Source organism: Salvelinus fontinalis, chromosome 4, assembly GCF_029448725.1.
Source record: "Salvelinus fontinalis isolate EN_2023a chromosome 4, ASM2944872v1, whole genome shotgun sequence".
NCBI lineage: Eukaryota > Metazoa > Chordata > Actinopteri > Salmoniformes > Salmonidae > Salvelinus > Salvelinus fontinalis.
In genome coordinates, this window is record NC_074668.1 from 33,308,909 (window position 1) to 33,331,006 (window position 22,098).

The 22,098-nt window shown below is 42.5% G+C and overlaps 2 protein-coding genes across 2 annotated transcripts; one reads left to right on the top strand and one right to left on the bottom strand.

Annotated features, from left to right (window-relative positions):
* Window positions 1–6,123: 6,123 nt before the first annotated feature.
* Window positions 6,124–17,464, top strand: tgoln2 (trans-golgi network protein 2). Its single transcript, XM_055919776.1, has 4 exons — window positions 6,124–6,345; window positions 12,865–13,337; window positions 14,317–14,400; window positions 14,588–17,464. Exons 1-4 carry the CDS (start codon window positions 6,288–6,290, stop codon window positions 14,588–14,590), a joined length of 618 nt encoding a protein of 205 aa, XP_055775751.1. The 5' UTR covers window positions 6,124–6,287; the 3' UTR covers window positions 14,591–17,464.
* On the bottom strand, window positions 16,259–21,397 carry zgc:153044 (uncharacterized protein LOC751678 homolog). The gene is made up of 2 exons (XM_055919777.1): window positions 21,312–21,397; window positions 16,259–18,363 (listed from the first exon to the last, which is right to left on the bottom strand). Exon 2 carries the CDS (start codon window positions 18,282–18,284, stop codon window positions 17,742–17,744), a length of 543 nt encoding a protein of 180 aa, XP_055775752.1. The 5' UTR covers window positions 18,285–18,363; window positions 21,312–21,397; the 3' UTR covers window positions 16,259–17,741.
* Window positions 21,398–22,098: the final 701 nt, after the last annotated feature.

Sequence of the window (22,098 nt, forward strand, 5' to 3'; positions counted from 1 at the left end):
TTGTCCATAATCGATAACTTGAACTATTTCCTCAACACAGCTGTAGGACAATGCCTTCAGACAAGGGTGTCTCACTCTCTCTTAGACTGGGTTCTTTATGGCCTGAACTGCGAACGACAGACTGACGGACGTGTGCACACAGAGGATTTGTTTCCATTTTTGCCCTGCGGTGAGATACTGAGATGTCAGTCTCCCAGCAATGTTTTAACTAATTATTAGTCTCTGCTTGTTTTCCTCTGTCTTATGTCATCACAGGCAGAGGCCGTGGTCTCTGGTGCCATGCCTGCCTACCCTCAGCTACTTCTCCAATCCATCACTGATATGACAGGTAATGAGTTGTCAACAACAGCCGATAAAACTGTCTCCTCAAGGCTATACATCTATTGTAATGTTGCATTCTCTATAGTTAGTAACACATAAAACTGAGAGACTCCAGGTGAATGACTTAAAATATGCTGGCTATCCCAGGCTGGCTTCAAGCCATGTTATACTGCTTCAAAACATGGCTGCATAAAGCAATGTCAATGAATTTCAGTCAATATCCATCACTGCATTCTTGTTTCAAAATTATCATAGGAATACAGGTGCAGAATTTGTGATGAGGCAATAGTATTAGATGTACCTTGTTTCATACACTATATATACAAAGGTATGTGGACACCCCTTTAAATTTGTGGATTCGGCTATTTCAGCCACACCCATTGCTGACAGGTGTATAAAATCGAGCACACAGCCATGCAATCTCCATGGACAAACATTGGCAGTAGAATGGCCTTACTGAAGAGCTCAGTGACTTTCAACGTGGAACTGTCAGAGGATGCCACCTTTCCAACAAGTCAGTTTGTAACATTTCTGCCCTGCTAAAACTGCCCAGGTCAACTGCAAGTGCTGTTATTGTGAAGTGGAAATGTCAATGTGCAACAATGGCTCAGCCGCGAAGTGGTAGGCCACACAAGCTCACAGAAAGGGACCAGCGAGTAGCGCGTAAAAATCGTTTGTCCTCCGTTGCAGCACTCACTACTGAGTTCCTACTACTGAGAACAGCTCGTCGGGAGCTTCATGAAATGGGTTCCTTGGCCGAGCAGCCACACACTAGCCAAAGATCACCATGAGCAATGCCCAGCGTCTGCTAGAGTGGTGTAAAGCTCACCGCCTTTGGACTCTGGAACAGTGGAAACGCGTTCTCTGGAGTAATGAATCACGCTTCACTATTTGGCATTCCGACAGGCTAATCTGAGTTTGGCGGATGCCAGGAGAAAGCTACCTGCCCGAATGCCTAGTGCCAACTGTAAAGTTTGGTGGAGGAGGAATAATGGTCTGGGGCTGTTTTCCATGGTTCGGGCTAGGCCCCTTAGTTTCAGTGAAGAGAAATCTTAATGCTACAGCATACAATGACATTCTAGAGGATTCTGTGCTTCCATTTTTGTGGGAACAATTTGGGGAAGGCCTTTTTCTGTTTCAGTATGACATTGCCCCCGTGCACAAAGCGAGGTCCATACAGAAATGGTTTGTCGAGATTGGTGTGGAAGAACTTGACTGGCCTGCACAGAGCCCTGACCTCAACCCCATCCCACACCTTTGGGATGAATTGGAACACTGACTGTGAGCCAGGCCTAATTGCCCAACATCAGTGCCCAACCTCACTAATGCTCTTGTGGCTGAATCCCCACAGCAATGTTCCAACATTTAGTGGAAAGCCTTCCCAGAAGAGTGGAGGCTGTTATAGCAGCAAAGGAGGGACCAACTCCATATTAATGCCCATGATTTTGGAATGAGATGTTCGACGAGCAGCTGTCCACATACTTTTGGTCATGTAGTGTATGTTGCTGCAATGTATAAAATTCATATTTGAACAAATGCTATCCTATTTGTTGCTTCATACATACAGGCTAGAAACTAAATTTATTTTTCTTGATATTAGTATTTTAGGTTTTATTTGCACAACATTGTAGAGTCTGAATCCTTAGCCCCTCGTTGATTAACTATAATAGAGTGACAATTAAATCTTATGATGAACTAAAAATGTAGCAACAGCATTCTACCTATAAACATTTTCCTGATCCCATTTGAAAATAACAGATATTAGTACTGTATATTTATTGAAAGAGGGGGGGGGGGGTTATTGTCACCCATTGTAAGTGTGCATCCCTAGCCCTTACTCGTCACTGTTGATCCAATAATAAGTATTGTATTTGGTTGCCTCTACTAGATATCTGCCATGTGCACAAGGTTAGATTTAATACATGTTAATTTTGCTCATTAAATTCTTGCAGTCTCTTGTCATGGTTCTTTTTTGGGCCCTCCTTTGATCTCAAATTCATTCCAGGTTAACCCTTTGATATTTCAAATGCATGACACTGTAGAGATCCAAATAAGCACCCCATTAGACAGAGGAGTTCATACGATTCCTCTCAGGTTAGAATATCAGTGGTTAATTCTTGAATTAAATAAATAATACTATTGGATTATAGAGAAGGATCCATTCAGATTGGCATTCAGGAGACACTGTAACATCCTGTTATTTTATGCAGGTAGCATGCTGTCAAAAGGACATAAAATCCTAGTAGTGGCTTATAGGCTACAATATTCAGGTCTGGCTAGCACATTGACACATTGACTCTGTACCGGCACCCCCTGAATATAGCCCCGCTATTGTTATTTACTGCTGCTCTTTAATGATTTGTTATTCTTATCTCTTACTTTTTTTGTTGTTGTATTTTTAAAAAACTGCAGTGTTGGTTAAGGGCTTGTAAGTAAGCATTTCACTGTAAGGTCTACACCTGTTGTATTCGGCGCATGTGACAAATAAAATTTGATATATGAGCCATAATAACAGTCAGAATGAGTAAGTAATCCACATTCTCCATGGACTGTCTAGGAGGGGTAGGGCTGCAAAAGATAAATGTAGTGCTGCTTATCTCAAATTTCAATTATGTTATTGTCTACAGACAGAACGGAAGAGTCTACCAGATTATCAACTAAAGTAATACATGCATACAGGGTTCAAATATGGGTTCAAATATGTCATTATTTCTGTACTTATACAATCACGCCTGCTTTTTCCTTTGTTATCATTATCTTGGTGCCCATATCGATAGATATCAGGATGTTGGAAGTGTCTGGAAGGTTCCAGTGTGTTTGCTTCTACCCTGCTTTCTCAACGTGATATTAATTGATTGTTTCCCCCCAGTTTGACAAGACTCAGCTGGCACCTCTATGAACACAGGTATTGCTTGCTGTGAGCTTAAGAACCCCCTGCTTAATGTATTATTCATACCCATTTGACCTTAAAGAAGGGAATGCAGATGTAACTCAAGAATGAGATAGATGATATAACTTTCTAAATGTCAAACACCATAATGAAGACACATTCATGACAAGAATCCACAGGTCTCTCGTTTCCAGCTGAGATGTAAAATACCTCTCATTAACATTTGGATGATTATCACTCCCACGATCTCAGGTCATGTGCTCAAACAAGTTGCATTTTATTGATGATTCCGTAAGGAGGATTATCTCAAGGCTTTTGCACATATTGAAATATGTTTACTTCTAGAGATCTAGAGCTTTTTATCGCACAACTTGACAAACAGCTCCATGGTAGTAGTCAGACCCCACTGAATCTCTCTGCATTTGCATATGAATGTGTTCACAGTAAGATCGGCATGGATCCTAATGTAATTTATTATGACACCATAAAATAATAATTATATTTGTCCTATTTCACGCAACTAGCAACTTTCCGTTCACTGGCCAACACTCCAACCGCTAGGCTCTGCTGACAAAATACATAAGAAACATTTACTTAATAAAAACATTGAATTTCTTAAACCAAACCACCTTGAAGGATAAAAAAATGCTCCTTATGGGATTTGAACCAACAACACTGTGCAACCTGGTCTCCGCACATTTCGTATTATTCTGTACGTAAATCCGGGACACTCCATTTAGTATGATATTTACATTTCGTATGGTATGTATTAAATTGTATGATATGTTGCGAATTACAATTTGTGTTATATGTTATGAATTTTCAAAACTTGATATACACTGAACAAAAATGTAAAACGCAATGTGAAATGTTGGTCACATGTTTCATGAGCTGAAAAAGAAGATCCCAGAAATGTTTAATACACACAAAAAGCTGCTCTCAAATTGTGTGTACAAATTTGTTTACATCCCTGTTAGTGAGCATTTCTCCATTACCAAGATTATCCATTCACCTGACAGGTGTGGCATATCAAGAAGCTGATTAAACAGCGTAATCATTACACAGGTGCACCTTGTGCTGGGGACAATAAAAGGCTACTCTAAAATGTGCAGTTTTGTCATACAATACAATGCCACAGATGTCTCAAGTTTTCAGGAAACATGCAATTGGCATGCGGACTTCAGAAATGTCCACCAGAGCTGTTGTCAGATGATTGAATGTTCATTTTTCTACCATAAGCCACCTCCAACATCATTTTATGGAATTTGGCAGTACGTCCAATCGGCCTCAGAACTGCAGACCACATGTATGGCATCGTGTGGGCAAACGGTTTGTTGATGTCAACGTTGTGAACAGGGTGCCCCATGGTTGTGGTGGGGTCATGGTATGGGCAGGCAGGCATAAGCTACAAACATCGAACACAATTGCATTTTATCAATGGCAATTTGAATGCACAGAGATACCGCGATGAGATCCTGAGGTCCATTGCTGTGCCATTCATCCGCTGCCATCACCTCATGTTTCAGCATGATAATCCAAGGCTCCATGTCCCAAGGATATGTACACAATTCCTGGAAGTTGAAAATGTACCAGTTCTTCCATGGCCTGCATACTCACCAAATATGTCAATCATTACGCATGTTTGGGATGTTCAGGATAAACGTGTACAACAACGTGTTCCAGTTCCCACCAAAATCCAGCAACTAATGCACAGCCATTGGAGAGGAGTGGGACAACATTCCACAGGCCAAAATCAACAGCCTGATCAACTCTATGAGAAGGAGATGTCGCGCTGCATGAGGCAAATGGTGGTCACACCAGATACTGTTTCTCTGATCCACACCCCTACCTTTTTTTAAGGTATCTGTGGCTAACAGGTGCATATCCGTATTCTCAGTCATGTGAAATCTATAGATATAGGGCCTAATTAATTTATTTCAATTGACTGATTTCCTTATACGCATGTTTGTTTATATTTTTGATCACTATAGATTTGTACAATATGTTACGAATTTGTTAAATGTATGGTATGTTAGAAATTCTAGCTTGTTAACGTTAGCTAGGGTTTAGAGTTAGTGGTTAGGGTTATATTTAGGAGTTAGGTTAAAAGTGAAGGGTTAGCTAACTTGCAAAGTACTTGCGAAAGTTGTTTGTGATGAAATTTGAACTCACAACCTTTGGGTTACTAGATGTTTGCGTTATACACCCACCCATCCATCCAAGCTGACCAAGTAACCATCTGTCTTATGTAACATATCATACTAAATGGAGTGTCTCGGGTTTACATACAGAATAATACGAAATGCTCTGAGACCAGGTAGCATTTTGGTCTGTAAACATCTCCCATTAGACCTTAGCTGCAAACTGGCCTTTCTCCTATACAGATTGTGACAGGCTCTAGTAGCTAGCAGGCCTATGCTGATTGGAAATGTATCACAAATATAATATGAATCTGTATATATACGCATCTAAACAGACCGGTATAAATATAAACCACTTCTAAGACATATTGGATAATATGGTTTAATGTGATATTCTGTGATACTGGTGATCAACTTCAAGGTTTATCACATCATCAGTAGGCCTGTACTGATCTCTGCTGGATTCCTTTAAATATTGCAATTGGCAGACAAAAAATCTACATTTTGGAGCGATTGGAGTTGTGTGAACGCACATCACATTCAGTTGCATAGCCAACTGTTAATGTACAAAAATCGGATTTTGGAAATCGTGAGTTTATCATCTTTTAATTTGACAATGTTTCAATCTGTGACGTAAAATCAGAGGTGTATTCTGTTGCAAAACGTTTCTTAGACGGAAGCAAACTGAAAGAAACGGGGCGGGATCTAGCTGAATTTGTCCAATAGAAACTGTCGTTTTACTCGCAAAACGGAACTGTTTGGACTAATGATTACACCGGATTACACTCTTGGTTTTGGCAGACATGAACAGTAGAAGGAGGAAGGAAGTGTTTATATCAGGATTTGAGTCATCACCTTTGAGCAAAGCATTATTGGGAACGCTTTCCGTAGTAATTTCTTATATCTGACTAGGTTTGTGGTGCCTCAAAGCTACAATGAGAACATTATTTATGTTGTTTATCGTGCTGGTTTATTTGTCTGGTGGTGTCAGAGGTGAGAGTTTTTGTAAAATATTTTAAAAAGATAGCTAGCTAATTTAGCGCTCAATCTGCTAATCTTAAATTGCCTAGACCAGGTGCATGCCATACCTCACCTCCTATATAACGTTACTTAAACAAATGTTTACATTTATTGTACTGTTACAATAACTTTGAACAGCCAATCTTTGTTTTTATGTGTGTTTTTATGTGTGTACCGAGACTGGCTATACGTTAGATAATCGATTTGATCTGAGAGATATTGGAACATGACACAGCTAGCTAACGTTAGCTAGTTACCCCAATGACGTGGGCCAATTGCGTTACATAGCGTCTATGAATGGGTTATAGCAAAACTAACTACTTTTTATCGACTTTTGACAAAACACGGGTTGGGGCCAAACAGACTGGGTTAGTTTAGGGTACGTTCTTAAATTGACTCTGGCTATCTACTCCGATTTCAGAGCACTCTCGTCTGATGCCGTATGCCCACCAGAGGCACATGCGTTTTGCTGTATGTTTTTGCCAGATGTTTGAACTTGCTTCACAAGGCTTCAGAGCGGTTTGAAGCATGGATGAAATCATTTTCGCCCTGTTCGACCAAAGCTAATAATTAGAACAGATTAAAGATATTATCCTATTCACCTACAGTTTTTTTTAAGGCTGGCAGAGCTACCAACAGGCTGGTAAACAGAAGGGTGCATTGCAACAATTCATCTAGTTTGTTTCTATTCTTCTGTCACTCATCACTAGAGACATCAATAACGATTGTTCACATATAGAGTACTGATTTCAAATCACTAGCTTGTTCTGCATGATGGCAGGCTAAATTGTGCACAGGACAGTTCTGTGCGTAATTAATTTTGCACACCATTCTGTTTGCTGGTTTCCTGAAAACTAGCCAACAGGGCGCACTACCCAAGTGTAGTAATGATGAATTGTCTGTCATTCTTACCTGAGACAACTTTCCAGTCGTTCAGCCGGTCTCTTCTCCAACTACACAATAGTCATAATTTGGCCTCTGTATGGTGTCACCCCCACCATGGGAACTTTTATGATCTTGCGTTTGTACCACCGCAAAGTCATGCAGCGCACAAGTTGAAAATATTGAATGCATGCGGTACACGGAATACACCACACCCTAGTGCGTCATCCCAAACGTAGCGTTGCAGACTGCTCCATTGACAATGAATGACGCCTTGATCACATCGACAGCATCATTACGCAAAATGGTACACAGCATCATCTGGATATGTGTGCAACAAAAGTTCAACATTTACCTTCTACCAATTCTGTCAAGCCGTTTGATAAATCCAACGTATGCACCACATGGAACAACTGCAGCTGCTTCTGCAACGCAGGGCAAATGTAACGTTTCATTGAAAATGAATGTACTTCTGGTGTACTAAAATGCAAAAACGCTGTTGGGGTGATTGAGACGTGACTTCCGCAGGAACGCAAAAAATCGAACACATCTGCTGGACATGAAGCTTGAGTTAGGCTGGACAATAGAACGAGTCAAAATTCACCCAAGGCTGAAAAACGGCTTTAGAACGTTGGCTAAGCTGGACAATACAGTGCCACTGACACGGCCCGCTACCAACACCTGCGTTCTCCTTCACTGCAGCCGAGGTGAGTAAAACATTTAAACAAGTTAACCCTCGCAAGGCTGCAGGCCCAGACGGCATTCCCAGCCGCGTCCTCAAGAGCATGCGCAGACGAGCTGGCTGGTGTGTTTAAGGACATATTCAATCAATCCTTATCACAGTCTGCTGTTCTCACATGCTTCAAGAGGGCCACCATTGTTCCTGTTCCCAAGAAAGCTAAGGTAACTGAGCTAAACGACTACCGCCCCGTAGCACTCAAATCCATCATCATGAAGTGCTTTGAGAGACTAGTCAAGGACCATATCACCTCCACCCTACCTGACACCCTAGACCCACTCCAATTTGCTTACCGACCCAATAGGTCCACAGACGACGCAATCGCAACCACACTGCACACTGCCCTAACCCATCTGGACAAGAGGAATACCTATGTGAGAATGCTGTTCATCGACGACAGCTCAGCATTTAACACCATAGTACCCTCCAAACTCGTCATCAAGCTCGAGACCCTGGGTCTCGACCCCGCCCTGTGCAACTGGGTCCTGGACTTCCTGACGGGCCGCCCCCAGGTGGTGAGGGTAGGTAACAACATCTCCACACCGCTGATCCTCAACACCGGGGCCCCACAAGGGTGCGTTCTGAGCCCTCTCCTGTACTCCCTGTTCACCCACGACTGCGTGGCCATGCACGCCTCCAACTCAATCATCAAGTTTGCGGACGACACTACAGTGGTAGGCTTGATTACCAACAATAGGGAGACGGCCTACAGGGAGGAGGTGAGGGCCCTCGGAATGTGGTGTCAGGAAAATAACGTCACACTCAACGTCAACAAAACAAAGGAGATGATTGTGGACTTCAGAAAACAGCAGAGGGAGCACCCCCCTATCCACATCGACGGGACAGTAGTGGAGAAGGTGGAAAGTTTTAAGTTCCTCGGTGTACACATCACGGACAAACTGAATTGGTCCACCCACACAGACAGTGTTGTGAAGAAGGCACAGCAGCGCCTCTTCAACCTCAGGAGGCTGAAGAAATTCGGCTTGTCACCAAAAGCACTCACAAACGTCTACAGATGCACAATCGAGAGCATCCTGTCGGGCTGTATCACCGCCTGGTACGGCAACTTCTCCGCCCACAACCGTAAGGCTCTCCAGAGGGTAGTGAGGTCTGCACAACACATCACATCTCATATGTATATACTGTACTCTATCATCTACTGCATCTTGCCATCTTTATGTAATACATGTATCACTAGCCACTTTAAACTATGCCACTTTATGTTTACATACCCTACATTACTCATCTCATATGTATATACTGTACTCTATACCATCTACTGCATCTTGCCTATGCCGTTCTGTACCATCACTCATTCATATATCTTTATGTACATATTCTTTATCCCTTTACACTTGTGTGTATAAGGTAGTAGTTGTGGAATTGTTAGGTTAGATTACTTGTTGGTTATTACTGCATTGTCGGAACTAGAAGCACAAGCATTTCGCTACACTCGCATTAACATCTGCTAACCATGTGTATGTGACAAATAACATTTGATTTGATTTGAACACTAGTGCCAGCCCATAGCAAATGAATGGAATCGAACGTTCGCAGAGCGTGTTTTGACTGTAGTGAAGCTTAGAATTCCATTTAGCCTAAATGGCACCAAAACATGTATCCCTTTTTATTTTACCACTACAATCTGTTCATAGGACGAAACTGAAAATTAACAACTTGTGTAGAAAGTAAAAATCCGCACCTCGATGGTGCCAAGTGTGCTTATGTCTGCATAACGAGGAAGTAGGAAAAAATGGCAACTTCTGACTATTTCTGGTCTAGCGTTTGATGACAACGAGATACACTGCCCAGCCTTACATAATTAGAGAGGAGATTAAAATGGTGTCCATTTAATTAAAATCAAAATATACACATTGCGAGATATTTGGCAAAATAGACAGACATACCTATATTTCCCTATAGTAAACAATGGGACGACCTCAGAGTAACATGAGTAAGTTTTTGTTTACATTTGAAGTATAAACAACGTGAACAGGTTTCCATTGCCAACTATAGCGACGCTGCCATTGTTACATAGTACAACAAAATTGGATTAGAACGTTCGGAAGGCGAGTTGGTGCCACAGTGCTCAATAGAACTAATAGGAGCTGGCAGGGTGAAAAATGCACTAAAATAAGGCCTGTTTTTTTCTGTGATTACTTCAAAACTACGGCAGGCAGCTGGGATATATGGTAATATTATGAAACTGGGCTCCATCGCGGATGCAATGAACTACTTTTTATTAGAAAAAAGCATTGTTAAACATTTCATGTGTCCAGCCTACTTGAGTGTGCCAGAGTGATTTGATTTGAGTGTAGAACAACTGATGAGTTTACAACACCTGTTGAATATGGCTGGTATGAGTAAACACTGGCAAACAAAGTAATTATATTGTTGTTAGCAGCACAGTTAGTCACCAACGCTGTAGATAACATGAACCACATCTGCTATGGGTAGTAAAATGGCCAGAGTGAGGTGTTCTCTCATTTGTCTGGAAGTAGGTAGGTAGCAAGCAAGGTAGCCAACTAACCAGTTAGCTTGGGTGCTTGACTGCTGTTGTGAGGTTAGAACCCTCGATCAACCCTACTCCTCGGCCAGAGTGTCCAGTGTGCACTCTTAAAGCGAAACACTCTGAATTTAAGAATGGACAATCTGACAACACTCTGAATTTACAAACGCCCAGAGCGCACTCTGGCTCTGCAGAGTGAATTTACAAACACACTGTTAGATTGTTGACAACATGTAAGCTCTATTTCCTGTCCAATGTTTATTGAAAACATAAATACATTTGCACAATGAGCACATGTCTCTAAAATACATTATTACAGTTGTTAGTTAGCAAGCTAGCGAATTTTAGCCATATTAGCTTTGACATGAAATCAGTCAAAACGACATGATATCAATAACGAGCTGAAACGAGCAATTTACGATTTCCCACATGACAGTTTCTTGTCATTCTTGCTAGTAATCTGGCCAACCAGAATAACAACAACACGCTGACTTCTGCCCGATGGAAGCGCACATCATTTTTGTGATGTCAGCTAATCCATCTGTATTATCTTCTATCCGGTGTAAATTTGTTAACAGCCCAGACGCTCCTTCTGAACGTTAAAACGCATCGCTTGCGGTACGGTTTTGGAAACATTAAGGGATGTATCTTTCATATCAACAATTTTGAAAAAGCTAAAATTACTACATTATTTTATATATATTTTTGTATTAGACATATATTTTTTGTATTTTACCCCCTTTTTTGCCCCAATTTCGATCTTGTCTTATCACTGCAAATCCCCAACGGGCTTTGGGAGGTGAAGATCGAGCCATGCGTCCTCCGAAACACGCCAAGCCACGCTTCTTAACACCCGCCAGCTTAACCCGGAAGCCAGCCACACCAATGTGTCGGAGGAAACACTGTTCAACTGACGACCAATGTCAGCCTACAGGCGCCCGGCCTGCCACAAGGAGTTGCTAGAGCGCTGTGAGCCAGGTAAAGCCCTCCCCTAACCCAGATGACCCTGGGCCAATTGTGCGCCGACCTATGGGACTCCGATCACATCCGGTTGTGATACAATCCGGGAACAAACATGGGTCTAGTGACGCCTCTAGCACTGTGATGCAGTGCTTTAGACCGCTGCGCCACTCAGGAGGCCCCTTTTTATAGGGTTTTGTTCCCACACTGGCCATATCATGTTACAGTGCTTGTTTACCGCGAACAGACTGAAGACGGTGGCTGAATCCCAAATCACCCTCGCCCCTCCATTTGCACATTCACTCAGGCATCTGTGAAAGCTGAGGGAGCGGAAATTATTGAGGGTGCAAGGACTAATTAGCCCCTCCGGTATGAATTTGACTGAGCCTGCAATGCTGCCAGCTTCTTAGTAAAGTGGAATCCCATGAGTTTGCGCTACTTGATGCAAAATAATGGAGAGGTCGTGCCTAATTATGACACATGCATTTGTTTGTCTGATGTCGAGACTTGACACATGTAAAAGATAAATACCTCCCAAATTAAATGTTTAACTGTTACTGAGGTTTATATTTTGTAAAACAACAGAATATTTGTTAATTTGAGTTTCATGCTCGTTTTATTATTTAAAAGTGGAACATGAATTGCATCATTTAAGTCACGAGTGTGTCATGGGTTTATTGATCCCCCGAGTTTCGTCAGCAACAGGTGACAACAGAGGGCCCTCTGAGAGACTTGGTAGGGGCAAGGCAGTAGTTTGCGATTCACGAGAGGTGCTCACCTGTACCATCTAGCATGCGCTGAACACCTGTGTGTAAGCATAACTGGGGAGGAAGTGTAGTTTGTCAACTGGAGGCACACGCATCTTGTGGATCTGTACAAAACTGCTACATGAAATTTATATTTTTTTAATTTGAAAGTATCTTTCTCGCTGATATGAAAGATAAGGGGCATATCAGCATATGTTTTGCAAGTGGTGATTTTTTACGTTTCTAAACGTTAAAACACAGCGTCTGAATTGTACTTCACACGCAGGCAACCGTGTGCAATGCTAACTGCTGAAAACCCTGTGGAGAAGGGTTTTTGAAAGCTAGATTTGCTAGTGTCCTAATGTTATACTGAACTGGCTATTTAATCTGATCAAATAATTGTTGAATGGAGGGAGCCAGCTAAGTCAGACACTATACTGCCAGTGCCACATTAGTTTTTTTATTCACATTTTGGTTAAAACACTGTACTCTGCTGCAGATTTCTTCCTCATATGTATTCGGGTGTGGGGTGCGCTCCAGGTCTTACTATAAATAAGTGCTGCGGTCAGTTTAGTTTTCACTAGGCAGTCCAGCAAATGTTTTTCAAAACATTTGAAATCAGCTCAAAATGTTTGTTTAATCTGTTAAATCTATAGGTCTTCTTCAAGGAGACTCAAAGGATCCGTTACCAAATTCTCCACCAGTAAGCAATATGCAGGCACAGATCATTTCTGCAAAGGACATGTCAGCACCAGGAGTATCTATTGAAAATAAACCAGAAGCGGGAGTATCTACTGGAAAGGAAAAGGAAACGACACTGGCACCAGTAGTCTCTCCTGAAAAGGAAACGGCATCAGCACCAGGAGTCTCTCCTGAAAAGGAAACGACACTGGCACCAGTAGCCTCTCCTGAAAAGGTAACGGCATCAGCACCAGGAGCCTCTCCTGAAAAGGAAACGACATCGGCCCCAGTAGACCCGGCTAGAAAGGAAACGGCACCAGTAGACCCGGCTGGAAAGGAAACCCACGGCACACGTGATGAGGCAGAGAGCAGTCACTTCTTTGCTTATCTTGTGTGCACAGCTGTGTTGGTGGCAGTGCTCTACATTAGCTACCACAACAAGCGGAAGGTACTTGGGCTAATATCGATTTACACATTACAGCTTTTGATTCTTGGTCATAATGAGCGTCTTTGAGATTCTCTATGTAATGAAAAGCGCTATATAAAATACATTAATTATTATACTGAACAAAAATATAAACGCAACCTGTAAAGTATTTTATTTCAGCTCATGAAACCAACAGCCAAGAAATGTTCCATATGCACAAAAAACACATTTCTCTCAAATGTTGTGCACAAATTTGTATACATCCCAGTTAGTGAGCGTTTCTCCTTTGCCAAGATAATCCATCCACCTGACAGGTGTGGCATATCAAGAAGCTTATTAAACAGCATGATAATTACACAGGTGCACCTTGTGTTGTCACACAACACAATGCCACAGATGTCTGAATTTTGAGGGAGCTCGCAATTGGCATGCTGACTGCAGGAATGTCCACCAGAGCTGTTGCCAGAGAATTGAATGTTTATTTCTCTACCATAAGCCGCCATACGTCCAATCAGCCTCACAACCACAGACCATGTGTAACCACCCCAGCCCAGGACCTCCGCATCCGGCTCCCTCACCTGCAGGATTATCTGAGACCAGCCACCTGCAGCTGATAAAACTGAGAAGTATTTCTGTCTGTAATAATGCCCTTTTGTGGGGAAAAACTCATTCTGATTGCCTGGGCCTGGCTTCCCAGTGGCTGGGCCTGACTCCCGAGTGAGTGGGCCAATGGCTGCTCCCCTGCCCAGTCATGTGAAATCCATAGATTAGGGCCTAATTCATGTATTTCAATTTACTGATTTCCTTACATGAACTGTAACTCAGTCAAATCTTGGAAATTGTTGCGTTTTTATATTTTTCTTCAGTATATGAATTAGTCCATCTCCAGAACAAGCACATCCAAGACACTAGTGATATGATTGTGTTAGCTAAAAACATGTAAGAGAACAGTCAATTAAACAAGTTGTGACACAGGCCTATTATTTTCTGTTTTTGTCAGATCATTGCCTATTGCGTCGAGGGAAAGAGGTCGAGATCGGGACGTCGGCCCAAAGGCGCAGAGTACACCAAGCTGGAACAGAATGTAAGTATGAAAAATATGGATTCCATAGTCAATTCAATCCCTTTTTATTGTTTTATTTATTGCTCTGTCCATACATGGAGGGTTCTGAATAAAGATATGACGCTCCCTATGTGTGTTGCAGGGTTTCAGAAGCAGATTGTATGTTGTTTCCCTGTCTGGCACTAATTTCGTTTATTTTCTTCTTCAGTAGTGAAGGTGCATCACTGTCATAAAGTCAATGCCAGAAAACTGTGGATATAGGTGTTAAGATGAAATAAGGCACCAAACTGATTCCTGGTGAAAGAAGACTTGCTTGGTTTAATCAATATTGATTTTTTTTTCTTTTTTAACAAATGGGTATTACTTAATTAATAGATGTTTGTCTTTGGATGCTTATTGCATGACTATGCACAGGATACTGTTGCTGAGAAAGATAAGCATGCTTGTGTTTGCACTCCTGTGTTATTGTGCTACTTTGGGGCGTCCTTTGTTTTCTCAGTCAGTCCATCTGACTGATATAATAACTTGATGTACTGACTCAGGATGATTTTTTTTGTCACAGAAGAAGTTGTATTGTGAGGATTCCAACTGGTCCCTTAGTGTTTGCAAGTACTATTGGACAGTAGTTGGACACCTGCTATGATGACCACAATGTTGGCCAGATGAATGTAAAGGTACTTCTTGTATGTTTTGGAGTGTTGTATTTTCTTTTTAGCTTGATCCCTTCTGAGATGGCAGAGGAAAGGGGCGTTTTAGTTGCATTGTGTTGGTTGGAGTGTCAGTAAGTGAAAAACAGTGAAAGTGATTGTGTGACTGATAATGCATGTGGATGAATGATACTGAACTTAACCTAGGCCTAAATTCCAAATATATTAGAGCAGGGGTGTCAAAAGCATTATCTTCACGAGGTTTGGAGGGCCACACGTAAAATGTTATATTTCCTAGCTGTCAGAATCTGAAAAAAATATTCCAATATCCATCAGTTTGGTAATTTTCGATGCTCTCTGACTGTCTAGCATTCAATTAGATCAGGGTTTCCGAAACTGTCCTAGCCCCCCCCCCCCAAAAAAAATAATGTTCCTTGAGTTTTGTAGAAGTTTAGAGTGACAAAAAGTAGCTAAAAGCCGATGTATGGTTAATCTGGCATCTGAATTGGCCGTAGAGCATTTACTGCGATGCGGTCTCTGCAGAAGTCAGGGCATTCATAATTCTTGAGGAGCAGAGCAAAGTTGTTGTCAAGGAAGTGCGTTTGTATTTATACGGGATGTACCGCCCCCACCTACCATCAACCAATCATGTCAATGTGGAGCTGTACGGAGCTCCCAGCATTGTTACATGCGCCTCTGTACAGAGGGTGTGATGCAGCTGCGGCTCCTCTGGAGGCTTGCGGAGGCCGCATCGCCGCCCAGATTTTGTGTCAATGCGGAGGGCTCCCTATAGCTTTGTATAGCTCTGCATTGACATGATTGGTTGACGGCATTGCCTGATCAACGGCTTTAACACTTCTCGCATGTCTCGCCATTGAGCAGAGCAGCCCAAACGGAGCCGTTGCTATGGTTACATATAATGAGCCGCCATGAGAATAGTGCATGCAGAGCGTGCTGCTTGCGCGCAGGGAGCGAGAGATGGACAGAGAGGAGCAGCTAATGGATTTACTAAGTGAGGAAGTTATTTCTGGTTTCGGGCAGGGCTGGGCCTTTAAATTTGGCAGAAGTAATTGGGCCGGGGCAGAGTAGTGCCTGAATGTGGCGGGCTTGGTTAGTGCTAAAATTCATGCACGTGCAGGGCTCTCCCGAGGATTAGAGCTATCTAGCATGTGAAGGGGGGCATTATGTATTTATGTTCTTTCTAAAGAGGGACAATATTTTTTAATTTTACCTTTATTTAACTAGGCACGTCAGTTAAGAACAAATTCTTATTTACAATGACTGCCTACCCCGGCCAAACCCGGACGACGCTGGGCCAATTGTGCGCCGCACTATGGGACTCCCAATCACGGCCAGATGTGATTCAGCCTGGATTCGAACCAGTGACTGTAGTGATGCCTCATGCACTGAGATACAGTGCCTTAGACCGCTGCGCCACTCGGGACCCCAAAATAGCTGATCTGTCCCAAACTTTTCATGGTCTCAACAAAGCTGTCATTTGAGGGCTTTAGGTAGTGTAACAGTATAACTTTAAACCGTCCCCTCGCCCCGACACGGGCGCGAACCAGGGACCCTCTGCACACATCAACAACTGACACCCACGAAGCGTCATTACCCATCGCTCCACAAAAGCCGCGGCCCTTGCAGAGCAAGGGGCAACACTACTTAAGTCTCAGAGCAAGTGATGTAACTGATTGAAATGCTACTAGCGCGTACCCGCTAACTAGCTAGCCATTTCACATCCGTTACACTCACGCCCCTTTCAACCTCCTCCTTTTCCGCAGCAACCAGTGATCCGGGTCACGGCACCAATGTAACGGTATAACTTTAAACCGTCCCCTCGCCCCGACACGGGCGCGAACCAGGGACCCTCTGCACACATCAACAACTGACACTCACGAAGCGTCGTTACCCATCGCTCCACAAAAGCCGCGGCCCTTGCAGAGCAAGGGGCAACACTACTTAAGTCTCAGAGCAAGTGACGTAACTGATTGAAATGCTACTAGCGCGTACCCGCTAACTAGCTAGCCATTTCACATCCGTTACAGTAGGATAGACGTTTTGACAAAATTAAGAGTATTGATTAACATTCCAAGGAATGTAGAAGATTGAAGAATATCAGATAATATTTTTAAGACTGAGCCAGTGTATATTTTTCATGTGTCTGCATCCTAAATGATCACTATATTTCTACCCAGGGCCTTGTTTCATAGAGATCTTTCTGTACAATGTGCTTTTCAATAGTCAGTTGAGTATATGGCAAATGGAAGTATTCATTTTGCACAGATCCTTTTTGTATGCTGGACCAATTTAAGCTAAATTAGATTAGAAATGACATTTTATACTATACTTGCTGTGGTTTTGTCACTGTCACACAACAATGCAAATGTTTTTCTTTTTTGGTGGGAGTTGAAATGAATAAAATGTATTTAACAATATTCATTGTCATTTGAATGTATTTATAAAACCTTTCTACATGTGAACACTTCTTACCCTGGATGACACTTGAAGTTGTAGCCTTTACAAAACAGACAAACCTTTTTTTGTTTAGTTGTAAATCGTAAAGTGACATTGTACAACTAATTTTTATTTCTGAATCAAAGTTTACAAATACATTTGAGAGGACCACTTCCAAATCAACATACTGGATATAAAACAAGAGTATTAATGCATTTTTACAATGGGGTTGACAATCATTTTAACAAACAGTGCATGTCAAAGAGGAAGCATATCTTTGGTCTCCTCTTCATAAATGTCAGGTATTTCACCCATGGGGGACGTGATCATTGTGACTGTGGCACAACCACGGAGCTTGCGTTCATACTGGATGAGTTGCTTCCAGAATCCACTGTTTGGTCTAATAATAGGTCGACAAGATTTTACCTTTTTGTGGGCCTCCAAAAGTGTAATTCCATGGTACTTCATTAGATACACCAAGCATAACGTAGCTGAGCGACTCACACCTGCATTGCAGTGAACCAATGTGTGTCCACACTGCTCCCCAACGAGTTGGATTTTATCTGCTACCTCGTCAAAGAAGTCGCTCAGAGGAGAAGATGGAGAGTCTGTAACAGGTATATGGACATATTCCACCTCTGCAGTGGAAGTGTTTGTGATGTTTTGTGTGGCATTGATGATGCAGGTGATGTTGAAACGAGATATGACAGCCTTATCATTTGCCGCTCTGCCGTTGCTGAGGAAAAGGTGTTCGGTAACTTGACACAAACCTGCAAGTCTCTGTTCACCAGACTGATGCATTGAAACAGGTTAACCAAAGGAAGTACGTAGGCAGAGTTGTGTGTGGACCATGGATAGCTGACTGGCAGACAAGATGACACTTAAAATAGATGGGAGAAAGACACTTGTTAGGCAACAACACATGAATTTATAGAATAATCTGGCTGCATTCCAAGCACCTGCAGACTACTTAACACAAATCTAAAAGCATTGGCTTGGTGGAGACATGGGTTCCATCTTCCACAAATCTCCCTATATAGTGCACTACTTTGATCAAGGCCCATAAGGCTCCTGTCAAAAGTAGCTACCTATAAAAGGCAGCTAATAGGGTGCCATTTGGGATGCAGCCATGGGCTGGGTTAGGGGAAGTTTCCACTATATTTCTTAGACCAGCCATTTCCTTTCAAATGATTGAAGGGAAGTAAATAAGTGTGTCATGGCCATATGTAGCGGACATCACGCTGCCTGCTTAGCAAGTACTGCCTTCTCCTGATTAGGCTCACGCTGAGGCTTGAAACCAGGACCTCTGCCATGTTAGCACGTGACCGCTCGCCCGAAGTGTCTTACCCGTTGTGCTTTGCAAAAAGCTAGTTATTCGGCAGTGCATGTGGACATCCCCATGTGCTACATTCACCCCTCAAACTTACTCCACAGCAATCCCAGCGTTGAGCTGAGAGCAACTGCAGATTGGAGTCAAAGCACCATTTGTCACGCAGCTTGCAAATTCATGTAGATCTCTCACCGTTTCGTTCAAGAAAGTTTTTGCAACAAAACGCCGTAATGAATACGTGCCAGGTGTTGAACATCACAGGTAGGCCTACCACATAGGGGGCCTTTCTTTGCAGCTGTGCCTTAAAATGGGCAGCACCATTGAGGGCTTTCTCCATTTTTAAAGTAGTCAAGGGTGTTTACTGCCACCTGAAGTGTGTTGTCTGAACAGGTATAAAAGACAAGGTTGCTGATTTACTGCCCTCTTCAGTTATGGAACGTTTACTCAGGAGTATAATTCATTGGCTGATCCCTCCTGATGACCTGGAGGGAATTATGTGATTCTTCCTTAACCCATAGGAAGTCCCATCCAGTTGACTACTTCAAAATGGTGAAAGTCAAGTCCAGAGACATCTCACTCACTTTTTTTCTGGTTCATATACAGCACGTGTCAAACTCATTCCAAGGAGGGCTGAGTGTGTGTTTTTTTTGCTCCTCCCTTGTACTTGATTAATGAATTAAGGTCACTAATTAGTAAGGAACGCCCCTCACCTGGTTGTCTAGGGCTTCATTGAAAGAGAAAACATATACCCGCAGACACTGGGCCCTCTGTTGAATGAGTTTGACACCCCTGAACTAAGCAGACCAGACCCAGCTGCTATCGCATTGGTGCCTTAAGCCAGGGTTTCCCAACCCTCTCCTCTGGCCCCCGCAGACTTTCACATTTGTGCTTTAACTCTAAACTGGCAGACCTGACTCAATTAATCAAAGGCCTGATGATTAGTTGGCTAATTGAATCAGGTGTGCCAGTTTAGGGTTTGAACAAAAATGTGAAAGATCATGGGAGGGGGGCCCAAAGGATAGGGTTGGAAAACTCTGCCTTAAGCAGACAAGTGTATTTTCTTTTCAATGTTAAGCAGCCTGAGTAAGACATTTATCCACCAACTTTGACAAGTCTTCAATGGCACTGCCCATGCTGAAACAGGCTTTGGGGCACTAGAGCTAATCTTGTACTAGAGCTGTGGAAGTCGGCCTTAAAGTATATATGTTGCGACTTTTTAAACAAGATTTAGGAACTCAGTCGGGGTCTCAACTTATTGAGTTAGAATAGACTACACAAGGTGCAATTTCGACATGTGGTTATGGTCTTATGTCAGTCACTCAACAATCTTTTAGATTGGTAAATTAGTCTAGCCATCTATCTAAACTAATAATTATGATGCCATGGCGTAATTAGTATTATCCAGCAGCATACCACCCTGCATACCACTGCTGGCTTGCTTCTGAAGCTAAGCAGGGTTGGTCCTGGTCAGTCCCTGGATGGGAGACCAGATGCTGCTGGAAGTGGTGTTGGAGGGCCAGTAGGAGGCACTCTTTCCTCTGGTCTAAAAAAAATATCCCAATGCCCCAGGGCAGTGATTGGGGACACTGCCCTGTGTAGGGTGCCGTCTTTCGGATGGGACGTTAAACGGGTGTCCTGACTCTCTGAGGTCATTAAAGATCCCATGGCACTTATCGTAAGAGTAGGGGTGTTAACCCCGGTGTCCTGGCTAAATTCCCAATCTGGCCCTCAAACCATCATGGCCACCTAATCATCCCCAGTTTACAATTGGCTCATTCATCCCCCTCCTCTCCCCTGTAACTATTCCCCAGGTCGTTGCTGTAAATGAGAACGTGTTCTCAGTCAACTTACCTGGTAAAATAACGGTAAAAAATAAAAAAATAAAATTATGGCCGAATACCGACCAGGCTTGGGACCCCCATTGATTTAGTAACTCCTCTCAGATAACATTAACATGGCAAGTGTAGAATTTCAGGAAATTAGCTTTAACTGATTATTTTATCACCACGTTCGAGGGGATTGGATTGAGCAGAATCACTAATAAACAAATCCACTGACATTGCATTCCAAATACTAAGAAAATGTATGACTGACCTCATAATAATTTGTGCAACGAGTCTGAAATATTTAGTTAACTGCCTATCCCCAACCGACCGGCTGACTGCGCGATTCCTTTTTACGTCGTTTGTCATCTGCGTCCAACTGGAACGTATGCAGCCCGCTATACACACACACGTGTCCCCCGGCGACCGCCTCTGCATAAAACATGCTCCATTCAATTGCAAGGGCGTCGGTTGCCCCTTTAACGAACTTTAATGGGGTGCCGCCGGGGGGGATGGAAAAAATATCTCCATACAGCTAACAAAGCCAGCCAGTTGCTAGGAAGCAGCTAATCAACAGCAACTTGATCATAGCTCTCTGTTTATTAAAATAGTTCAATACATATGCCAAAATATCCTTTACCAATTATAAACATTGAAAACATAAATACAACCCACCTCAATTCAGTGCGCGGCCTCACATTCTTTTCAGGAAGAAGCAAAGTGATGTCTGTTTATTTTCATCAGCTACGGAATCCCGAAGTGACCACATCTTACAACGCGTTTCTTTTAAAGGGATAGTTCACCCAAATTACAAAGTGTTTTGTGTGATGAACGAAGTAGATCATGTAGACATTTTAGCATAAGTATAATACAGGAAGGTCCAATTTATAGTATAATATTTATTCCCCCCTTCCATGATATTTATGTATCATGGAAGGGGGGATTGGGGGGCAAGTGTTTAAATTGTACAGTATTAGCAATAGTTAAGTCTGGTAGCAACAGTTGATATGTGTGTATATGTATATACAGTACCAGTCAAAAGTTTGGTCACACCCACTCATTCAAGGGTTTTTCTTTCTTTTTACTATTTTCTTCATTGTAGAATAATAGTGAGAACATCACAACTATGAAATAACACATGGAATCATGTAGTAACCAAAAAAAGTGTTAAGTAGCCACCCTTTGCCTTTTTGACTTGAATTTATCCTCTGCAACAGAGGTAACTCTGGATCTTCCTTTCCTGTGGCGGTCCTCATGAGAGAGTTTCATCATAGTGCTTGGTGGTTTTTGCGACTGCACTTGAAGAAACTTGCAAAGTTCTTGAAATTTTCCGTATTGACTGACCTTCATGTCTTAAAGTAATGATGGACCGTTATTTCTCTTTGCTTATTTGAACTGTTCTTACCATAATATGGACTTGGTTTTACCAAATAGGGGTAACTTCTGTATACCACCCCTACCT

Coding starts and splice junctions, on each gene's coding strand:
- tgoln2 (XM_055919776.1), top strand. CDS start 6,288: ATGAGAACATTATTTATGTTGTTTATCGTGCTGGTTTATTTGTCTGGT. Junction 6,346..12,864: donor TTTGTCTGGTGGTGTCAGAG/GTGAGAGTTTTT, acceptor TTAAATCTATAG/GTCTTCTTCAAGGAGACTCA. Junction 13,338..14,316: donor GCTACCACAACAAGCGGAAG/GTACTTGGGCTA, acceptor TGTTTTTGTCAG/ATCATTGCCTATTGCGTCGA.
- zgc:153044 (XM_055919777.1), bottom strand. CDS start 18,284: ATGCATCAGTCTGGTGAACAGAGACTTGCAGGTTTGTGTCAAGTTACC.